General features: G+C 47.1%; 1 protein-coding gene across 1 annotated transcript in view; it reads left to right on the top strand.

The window, feature by feature from the left end:
• Positions 1-10350: 10350 nt before the first annotated feature.
• Positions 10351-11096, top strand: part of RB1 (RB transcriptional corepressor 1) — a 78690-nt gene continuing 77944 nt past the window's right edge. Inside the window, exons 1-2 of the mRNA XM_084529581.1 lie at positions 10351-10565; positions 10658-10775. Of these exons, the coding sequence (XP_084385707.1) occupies positions 10468-10565; positions 10658-10775 (216 nt within the window). The 5' untranslated portion in view covers positions 10351-10467. The remainder of the gene's footprint in view (positions 10566-10657; positions 10776-11096) is intronic.

Here is an 11096-nt window from a genome sequence, read left to right as displayed (position 1 = left end):
GTTTTGTATTTTCTTCCGCTCATCTTGGATTTTCTTCCACAGCTGAGTGTGCCGTGAGTCAGGATGACCCAGCTGAGAGCCAGGAGTGTTCAATACATGAGTGTGTTAAGCTCTTGACTTGTGCATTACTAGAAGCAGCCAGTTCACCACTATTCCAGCCTGAACAAATATGTAGGGAAAGGACAACCTTACACTATGAAGTTTGTACATGCTTTCAAAACATTGCTCAATCGCTGATGTTGAAAGGAGCCTGTGGAGATCAGCTAGTCCAGCCTCCTGCTTGGAGCACAGTCAACCTGGAGCTGTGTCCAGCTGGGTTTTTAATATCCAAGGTTGGAGACTCTACAACCTCTCTGGACAACCTGTGTCAGTGCTCAACCACACTCCCAGTGAAGAACTTCACTATGTTTAAATGCTATCTGTTGTATTTCAGTTTGTGCCTGTTGTCTCTCATCCTGACTCTAGACCTTATTAAGAATTCTGTCTCAATTTGTTGACCCCCCAGGTCCTTTTCCACAAAGCTGCTTTCCAGCAGCTGGGTGTCCCCCAGCCTGTGCTGGTGAATGTTCATCCCCAGGGGCAGGACTTTGCGTTTCCCTTGCTGAACTTAATGGCTTTCCTCTTAGCTCATTTCTGTAGCCTGTCAAGGTTCCCCTGCGTGGCAGCACACCGATGAGGTCTATCAACCACTCCTCTTGAGTTTTTGTCATCTGCAAACTTGCTGGTGGTGCATTCTGTCCTGTCATCCAGGCCACTATCATCACACGAAACAGTACTGTATGTAGTCCCTTGGGTATACCGCTCGTGACTGGCCTCTGGTTGGACTTCATGCCACCGATCACAAACCTCTGGGCTGGGTTTTTCAGCCTGTTTTCAATCCACCTTACTGTCCATTTGTCTAATCTGTACAACATCACAGTGGTGGAAGCCTAGAGAAAGTCAACATAAACGGAATCCATTTCTTTCCCTTTATCTACTAAGCATTTCATTGCAGAAGGCAGCCAGGTTGGTCAGGCATGGTTTCTCCTTTGTAAAACTACACCGACTACTCACAGTTGTCTTCTTGTCTTGCTAATGTTCGGAAGTGGCCTCCAGGATAACTTCCCTCATCGCTTTCCTGGAAGTGTAGGTGAGGTTGCCCAGCCTGTAGCTCCTGAATCCTCTTTCATGACGTTCTTTATTATAGGAGCCATGTTTGCTTTCTTGCAGTCTTCAGGAACCTTGCCTGATCACTGTGATCTTTCAAGGATCATCAACAGTGGCCTTGCAACGTCACCAGCAAGTTCCCTCAGCACTCATGGGTGCGTCCCATCAGGTCCTGTGAATTCACATACATCCAGTTTGTTTAAATGTTCCATAACCTGATCCTCCTTCACCGAGGGTGAGTCCTTACTGCTCCAGCCTTCACTGTTCCATCTTGGGAGCCTACAGTTCCTGGACGTAGATCTTGCCAGTAAAGACCAATAATAAGACATATCCTGAGCTGGAAGGGACCCCCAAGGATCATCGAGTCCAACTCCTGGCTCTACACGGGACCACCCAAAAATCAGGCCATGTGTCTGAGAGCATTGTTCAAACACTGCTTGAACTCCAGCAGGCCCAGTGCCGTGACCACTGCCCTGGGGAGCCTGTCCCAGTGCCCGAGCACCCTCTGGGTGCAGACCCTTTCCCTAACCCCCATCCTGACCCTCCCCTGTCCCAGCTCCATGCCGTTCCCTTGGGTCCCACCTGGCAGTACCCCAGCCTTTCCCTGTGATGCCATTCACTGGGGCTGCCTCAGCTTTCTTCATGCTCTTTGTCACCAGGGCCACTGTCCCATTCAGCAACAGACCTACGTTTGCCCCAGTCTTCCTTTTACTGTTGCGGTACCTGCAGAAGCCCTTCTTGTTGGCCTTCATGTCCCTTGTCAGATTCAACTCCAGGTGGGGTTTGGCTTTCCTAACCCCACTCCTGCATGTTTGGGCAGTGTCTTCATATTCCTCCTGGGTGACCTCATCCCATCTCTTGTACCCTTTTTTTTATGTTTGGGTTCTGTCAGGAGCTCCTTGTTTTTCCATGTAGACTTCCTGTCACCATTACTTGACTTTTCAAGTGAGAATGGTCCATTCTCAAACTTGGAGGTGTTGACCCTTGAAAGTCAACCATCCCTCTTGGGCTGCTCCAAGCCAACCTTGAATCCAGAATTCATGTAAGTACCGTAAGTGGGGCTGATCACTACCAGTTTGGGGACATGGACCACCATTGCGTGATGCTGGACTGCACCACTGAGCTTTGCCAGTTCATTTTGAGCTAGCTCAAGTGTTGCTAATACCAGTCTGCATCGTGCCATTTGCACTTAAATTGTTGTTCTTAAAGCGATTTTGAAATTTTTATGTGGTTGGGATCTTTGTATGGCGACTTTTATGGGGGAGAGAGTACAGGACAGGATGTATCCTATTACCTGTGGTGTTGAAGTTGGCTGTGAGAAAAATTACGGAGGAGGAAAAAAGGGAGTATCACCCAAAACTAAGACTGGAAAATCTCCCTCAAAATCCACTTCTGAGCTTTCACAATATGGAAATTGACCTGTTTGTCCTTCCAAACAAATTTTGAGCATTGATTTATCAGCAAAGTAGGAATGTTAAATAAAATATTGCTGCTTAAACCAATTTTTAAAATAATATGCACTATAGGTGTTCAAATCTTTTGTCTTAAGTGGATTCAGTCAAGAGGCTTTAGACTGATCTTATTTTTCACCCTTATTAATACAGTGGGAGGATGCTTTAGTGGTTTTGGAGCTATTATATAATTGTAAACATGCTATCATCCCGCTTCCTGCTATTGTGAATGTCTGGATTGAGATAAAATAATTTGTTTTAAAGGAAGTTTCTTAAATAACACATTTTTTCCTTCTTCTGCACTTGGCTTCATTTGCAGTTCAGTATAGGTGCAGTGCATAAAAAATGAAAAATGTAATTGTTACTTTCCAAAAGTTATTTAATCCATTCTTGGTGGTGGATGCCAATCATGAACAACGTCAACTAAAACTTCATGTAGATGTAGGTTAGACGTTTATGTATAAATTACATTTACGTAGCTACATGTTGGTATAGGTCTAAGCAAGCTGGAAAATCCACTGGGAAAACTTCAGCTACAGACAATCGGGATGCTGAAATCCTGTGCTTGCATAAAGGTCAAATGTATGTCAGGAAATGGTTATTCATTCAATCTTTGAGATTTGTACTGAAGAACTTCAAAGCACGTTTCCTACCTTTTCATGGGCATGCCATTCCTATTTTCACAGATTTGTAGGGATTGGAAGGGACCTCAGGAGATCATCGGGTCCAACCCCCAATTTTTTCCATAAATTCAACACGGAACTTATTTTATTTATGTATGTATATATATATATATTTATCAAGCCTCTCGCTGTCTCTACCTTGTTTTCCAAATAAAACTCAGTAAGAAACTTTGTGACCTGAGGCGCATCCTTTGATGGAGACACCAGCCGGGAAGGAGTGGAGGTGGTGGGGAGAAATAGATTGGTTCTTATCGACTGAAGGTTTCCATGAACGTGCCTGTGTCCCTAATAGCTTTTGAGTCTGCTGTCCAGTGGAGGGAAATTTATTTCTATCAGCAGTGTGAAAATAAGCGTTGGAGAAGAAGAGAGAAAGTAATGCTGAATGAAGGAAAGCTCCCGGCAGGTGTTCACATCTTATTAGATGCCAGGCAGTTTGTATGAGAAGAAGACCGAAAACACCCTGAGAACAGAAAAAGATTGTGATGGAACTTCTGTCCTCTTGGAAAAAGTGGAAAAAAATAACTCTTTGAACTGCCTGGGCTTTCTTCTCTCTCTGTCTCTTTTTTTTTTTTTAATTGAAAAAGGGGATGATAAACAAACATAGCTTGTGCTATACTGAAGGAAACTACATTTCAAGCCCAATGGATTCCAGGAAAGTGATAGGGTAAAAATGACCTTTTTGGACAAAAATCTTTGCAAACATTGTGAACTAGTGAATCCTAGTGCTGGGACGCGGCTTGTCACCAAAGGAGCAGAATCAGAGCAGTGCCACTCGTCTACCACCGTGGTTATTTTGTGCAGGGGGCTGTGTTGGTCTCCGTGTGCCTCAGCCCGTGGTGTTCACGTGCAAGGTGTTGGTCCCCAGCTGATGTGCATGATCTGGGCTTGCCAAGCGTGGTAAAAGCTCCCAGTCCTTCCTCATCCTCTGCTTGAAGTCTTGCAGCGGGAAGAGCCGAGGGGCAGGTTTTGGCATGAAGACAGCTCCGAAGGTGTGAACGACGGGAAACGCCAGAGGTTGGTTACCTGGCGGCAGGAGAAGCTGCAGCAAGAAGCACAGATGTGCTGCGCTTGCAGAGACAAAGCAAGGGCAGGATTCATTCCTCTGCAGATGTTTTCCAGCTGTATCAGTCCCGTGGGAGCCAAGGGAGGCTTTAGGGAAGTGCCCACCTGAGAGCCGTGCTCTCTGGAAGATGAGCGTCTGCTTTTGTTGCCGTGAGTTGGGTGGGAGGACGCAAGCCTCCCTCCCGTGGCTGTGTTAGCAGACGCCTGTGGTTAGAAATACCAGCAGAGCTGTGCTTTCACTGGCATTGTTTGCTCAGGTCGTAGGAGGGTGTTTTGCTGTTAGAGGGAAAAAACTCTGAAGAGTCTGTAGAGCTGTTGTCACGCTAAGAGCGTTGCTGGAGTGCAAAACGCCTTCACCGAGCCGGGGTGTTTGACTGCCAAGCCTTAATAAAGAATTTAATCACCTTGGGCTCACTTTTCAGCAAACAGACGAGGTCACAGGTAGACTTAATTCAGAGAAACACCTACAGCTGCTGACTATGGGCTCTGGTCACTCGTTTTCCATTGGTCTGCAGGTTGCTGGTTCAAGTCGACTCCTGAGCACTACTTCTAGTGGAGCATATTCCCCTTCTCGTGGTCTCAGGAAGAAGAGAAGTGAGGAAACATCCTTGCTGCTGGGACCATCCCTGGCAGGACAGGGTGTTGCTCGTGCTGGAGCACTCTTTCTCATGCAGAGAGGAAGCAGAAGCTGGGACTGAGCAGGACGGGAAGGGAGGGATCGGGTTGGGGTCATTCACACGGCTCCGTAGGCGCAAACAACAATAGGGTTGGGGCTTGTTTGCTTGTTGGCCTTTATTTCTGTTTAAATATCAGTACCAATCAAGACAAACTGTGCCCCAGAGGGATCGCAGGAAGCCCTACAGACCCCCAGGACAGGACGTGCCTGGGGTTAGCAGTGCTTTACCTGTGTGGGGGCACACAGGACTGTACCCATGTGGCAAAACATTGTGTGAGGTAGGTATGCACACAAAGGTGCCTTTTACATCTACGTCCTGAAATCTTCCAGAAGCAAGGAAAGCTGTATCAGGAACAATTAGTTTTTCTGCTGTAATTGCACTTGCACCAGGGCTTCTTTTGATAAATTGCACCACTCAGGGATTTTTCTTTTTGTCAATGCTCACACAAATCTGTAAAATGGAGGTGACTCGGGCAGCTGTTTTCACTCAGGACATGCAACGTGTTGGGTCCTAATATAATTATAAATGATTTTATATAAACAGATAAATGAAGTTATCTGAGTAAAAAAGAGGGGAAAAGTCAATCTCAGGTCAAAATGCTTAACCAGCACAAAACTTTTATGTCATAACTAATGTCAAAGGGAGTGAGCTTAGAAGTACCCATGCGAGGCTTGGCTTGCGGGTTTGCATCTAGGTGTGACGCCCGTGCAGACATCTCTCCATCTAGCACCAATAATCCTCTCCTTTCTGATCTCTGGAGCCTTCATGGTCAGTACATGTGAGAAGAGCGTGTGCATGCTCTTTGCCTGAAATACCCCGCTAACAATGGGCTTAACTGCTCTGTTGGTATAGATTTCCTGCCATGGGCTCATCACAGTAACCAGACTCCAGCACTCTACGTACTGCACTCGTAGATGTGTACAACTGTGGAGTGAAAATATTATTAGTAACGTGTATGGGGAGAGGCTTTGAACTGTTAGAGAAGCCAACGGCTAAGAAATACTTCTCCATTTAGAGAGAAATGGATTGAAGTTTGCTTGTGGTCCCTATGGATTTTACGTCACTGTAGAAATATTAACTTTCAGAAACAGTTTCTATCCTTCGTATTTCGAACTGAGTCTTTATATAGGATACAATGATATTGGGGCCAGTCTAGGTACAGTACCAACAAGCATATTCTGAGTCTCAAAAACACTAATTTCTCCCCATAACCCTGCCAGTGTATTCTGGGATAAGAGCTTAACCTACACACAGCATCATTGGTACTGTGAGAGGGTATTTCAAACAGATCACCAAAAGTGGGTACAAATCAGACAGTTTTGCACCATTTCAGACTTCAAAGGAAGAGATGATGCCAAGTTACCAGTGAAAGTCATGCTGGGGAGCTGAAAAGGCCTGGCTAGGGCTGTTTCAAAGCATGGCCTTTGCCTCCCTGAGGCACTCCTGAAATGGGACTGTCATTTAAGTGTGTCTGCTGCTTCGGGCTGTTCCATGAAAACGCTTCTCAAGGCCTGTTTCTTAAGGTATACCTGCTCCTTGCCTGTGCCAGCACTTGTGCTGGGGCTTTGGGAGGGATTGGTGGGCTCCCGGTGACACTGGTGGCACGGGCTGGTGGCTGCTGCATGCTGCAAGGGATGTCCCTGCACAGAAAAGGTTTGCTGGAGAAAATTATACCTCTGCTGCCTGGCCAGGTTTTGTGTTCTCACAAAACTCCCTGTGGTTTCTTAGGGAAAAGAATAGAATATTTATCAACAGGTAATACAAAAGAAATCATTCAGCTCTAGCTTGCCCTTGTTTTTTGCCCTCTATGGTTCTTTAAAGGCATTTTAATAACCTCTGAGTTTTAGAGCCTATGAGCTTTATTCCAGCAAAAATTCAGTCAATATGTAGTATTTGGACTAATATCCAGAAGCTCATAGTTCAGTGGCTGCAGAAAATACATTTCTTTCAGGTACCTGCAGAAGAAGTGGTTTTATTAGGGCTGTACCTTAGGTGGCAGAGGTCTTGGCTAATGTGGAAATAAGCACCTAGACTTGGTAGACCGTGAGGTGCACTAAAATAGTTTCCCCATCACAAATATTTCACTTTTATGGCAACTAAAAACGTAGCAAACTTCTACCTGATCTGAGCAGTAAGAATCAAAGTAAAAAGGCTTGGCTTCATTTGTAATGAAAGAATGATTTCTATTTCCACTGGCAATTACTCTGAAGCTATAGCAACACTTTTAAGTGAAAGAATTAAGATAATGAAATTACTTGAGATTGTTTAGCAGCTGGAAACAATGAATCAGGACTGCCTGACTGGGCAGGGTTTCGCAGACTGCCATTTGTGTATGGCCTACACTTCAAAAGAAGTTGTGCCAAGATGTTTAGAACAAATATATTGTCAGGTTTGATGAGAAGAGATCATTAATACCTAATTTGACTTTGCAGTGTTTCATTTTTTTTTTTTTTTCCCACTAAGAGCTACTTTTCTTCTTACCTTTGCCATTTTATCCCCAAAGCCGAAAGGCTCCATTTAAAAGGAAATGTTTTAAAATACCGGATTAAAATTCAAATGTCTAGCAAGGAAGAAAAGGCAGCAATTTGCATACAGCTTTACATATGCATGCGCCTTTCTTATTGCATACACATCAGATCTTCCTCACACAGTTTAGGTGTAGTTGCTGTATCTGAGGCTCTGGGATGATTTAAAGGCCACTGCAGCTCGATTCGTCTGCTGCCTCTGGTTCTCAGTAAGCTGCAACATGAAGCATTGGGATTATTTTTTGGTGGTACCTGCTTATGGAGGGGAGCCCTGAGCATCTCGCTTGATGAAAAGCTGCATAAAATTTGACTCGAGAAGAGGCTCGGCGCGCTAACAATTTCAGAAAATCAATATTTACGCCAGCACCGGTTGTCAGCCCTTTAATAGGATGTGCCGTTCCCTAAGCAGTAACAGCCAGGGAGTGATGAGAGCAGCTCAAATTCTTTGCCTATCATTCGGGTGATCTGGGGCCTGGCTCTGAAAGCACGCTAAGGCAGCTGCAAGGGCAGCTACCCAGGAGGGCGTGCTTCCTCCTTGCTGACAGCTGGGAGGGTCTCCACTGGCTGCCACCAAGTTTTCCGGGATGCTTTGCTCTTGTCTTGAATTACTCCATGCTCTGGAAGTCGCTGATGAGGAGAGGGCCATGGGCTGCTCTCTGCTTTAGGGTTTCTGCTCCTTTTTCCAAGCTGGTGGGTCTGCCCGATTGTCCGTGGTTCAGCTGTAGATCACGCGCAGACCTAGACTCTGAACCTTCCACGCCATCTGGCATCGCCGAGAAGTAAAATATTAAATATATTAATATTAAATACGAGAAGTATTTTAAACGTGCTTAGAAGCAGGGTAAAGTTTCTGTTACGGCTTGCGAGAATTACAGCAAGGAATGTCTAAATCCTACAGTCTGCAACTCAAACACTTCACCTGGAGTTTACATACGTGGATTTGCCTCAGAAATCCCATTTGTTCTGCATTCACTTTACTGGAATTGGTTTAATTCTAATTATGAACCAGAAAAATGGCTTCTTCCCCGGTTTTTAAATGAAAAATTAATGAAAAAAAAAAAAAAAGCAAATGAAGTGTGTGAATCTTAAACAGTTGTAAAAATAAACAAGTAAAAAAAGTCTTGAATATTATTAGCTTAACATCCACAGAGTCACAGAATGGCTGAGGTTGGAAGGGACCTCTGAAGATGACCCAGTCCAACCCCCCTGACGAGCAGGATCACCTAGAGCACATTGCGCAGGATGGCATCCAGGTGGGTTTTGAATATCTCCAGAGAAGGAGACCCCACAGCCTCTCCGGTCAACCTGTCCCAGTGCTCTGTCACCCTCACAGTAAAGAAATGTCCTCTCATATTGAGCTGGAACCTCCTGTGCTTCAGTTTGTGCCCGGTGCCTCTCATCCTGTCACTGGGCACAACTGAAAAGAGACTGGCTCCATCCTTGGCACCCTCCCCTCAGGTATTTATACATGTTGATGAGGTCTCCCCTCAGTCTGATGTAAACATGCACAGCTCTCTCAGCCTGTCCTTGTAGGACAGGTGCTCCAGTCCCCTCATCATCATAGCAGCCCTCCTCTGACTTGCTCCAGTAGCTCCATGTCCCTGCTATACCGGGGAGCCCAGAACTGGACACAGCACTCCAGGTGTGCCCTCACCAGGGCTGAGCAGAGGGGCAGGATCACCTCCCTTGCCCTGCTGGCAGCACTCTTCCCAATGCACCCCAGGACACCATTGGCCTTCTTGGCCACCAGGGCACACTGCTGGCTCATGGTCAGCCTGCTGCCCACCAGGACCCCCAGGTCGTTCTCAGCAGAGCTGCCCTCCAGCAGGTCACCCCCAGCCTGCATTGGTGCCTGGGGTTGTTCCTCCCCAGGTGCAGGACACTTGTTGAACCTCATGAGGTTCCTCACAACCCCCAAAAAAATCCCACAGGCTGGATAAACTTCCCTTATTAAATATAAGCATAGAGAACTCCCTTTATTAGATGTAAGTGTAGGGTACGGTGTGACAAACAGGACCGTGGAGGGGAGTTGGGTGAACGTCAGGTTTCGAGTTGGCCATGTAGGACTTCAATTCCTGTCCCCTATACTCACACCGTTGTATATAGGTGTATATATGTGTATGTGTATATATGTGTGTATGTGTATATGTGTATGTATGTGTATACATGTGTGTGTATGTATGTGTATATAAGTATACGTGTATATGTGTATATATGGGTATATACGTATACATGTATATACGTGTATACATGTGTATATATGTGTATTTATGTGTATATATGGGTATATATGTGTATACATGTCTGTACATATACGTGTATATATGGGTATATATGTGTATTTATATGTATATATGGGTATATATGGATATGTATAGGTATATATGGGTATATACGTGTGTATATGTGTATTTATGTGTATATATGTGTATATATGGGTATATACGTGTATATATGTGTATCTACGTTTATAAACGTGTATACATGTGTCCATACGTATATGTGTATATATGGGTATATATGTGTATTTATGTGTATATATGTGTATATACGGGTATATACGTATATACATGTGTCTATACGTATCCGTGTATATATGTGTATATATGACGGGGGGGGCGGTTGCCCCACTGAGGGGTTGCGGGGGGGGTGGAGCGAGACACCCCGCCCGTTACCACAGGGCTCCAGTGGCGCGAAGCCGAGCCCGCCTCCCATTGGCCAGCGCCGAGCCACGGCGCGTCGCGATTGGCCGGGCGGCGGGCGGCTTCTCCTTCCGGGTTCCGCGCCTACGGTTTTCGAGCCCCGGTGCGGGAGCGGCGCGGGGCAGCGACCGACCGGCGCGGGCGTGACGTCACGAGCGGCTGGCGGTGACGCAGTTTTCCCGCGGTTCGGGCGGCGGGAGAGGAGCGCGGCCGGGCGCGCCATGCCGCCCAAGCCCCCCCGCAGGCCGGGCGCCGCCCGCAGCCAGCGCTGCAGCCCCGACGGCGGCTCCGGCAGCGCCCCGCCGCCCCGCAGCCCCCGGTAAGCGCTGGGTGACGGGCCCGGCTCGGGCTGGGAGCCCCCCGTTAGCCCGGCGGGGCGCAGCTGAGGCTCTGCGCTCTTCTTTTCGCCAGGCTCGGCGTCGGGGAAGCCGGCTTCGTGGCGCTCTGCGATGCCCTGAAGGTGCCGGGCAGCGTCAGGGAGAAGGCGTGGAAGACGTACGAGGGCTTGGCCGCCGCGGAGGGAGCTCCGGTGAGTGCGTGGGGCCGGGCAGCCCCGTTCCCACCGACCCTGAGTCACGGCAGGAGTCCCCGACCCGCGGGCAGCCCCCGCTGCGGGGTATTTCGGGCGTCCCAAAGGCAGTTTTGGACGGGCTGTCCCCACCTGTTCCCCCGTGTGCTTTGCCTGCTGTGCCCCTCTTCAGGAGGAGCCGAAAGGGGCTGCAGAAAAACGCGAGGTTTGCTGTCAAACTCTTTATTTTTTCCCTTTTTTTTTAACTTGTAATCGGTATGTGCTTGTGGCTGTGGTGTTCCTATTCAACATTAGTCATTGGCTGTGTAAATAGCTTAAAAC

The sequence above is a fragment of the Aythya ferina genome (genome assembly GCF_964211825.1).
Source record: "Aythya ferina genome assembly, chromosome: 1".
In the NCBI taxonomy this organism is placed as follows: domain Eukaryota; kingdom Metazoa; phylum Chordata; class Aves; order Anseriformes; family Anatidae; genus Aythya; species Aythya ferina.
Note: the sequence above shows the minus strand (reverse complement) of the source record. Positions and strands in the feature narration are given on the sequence as shown.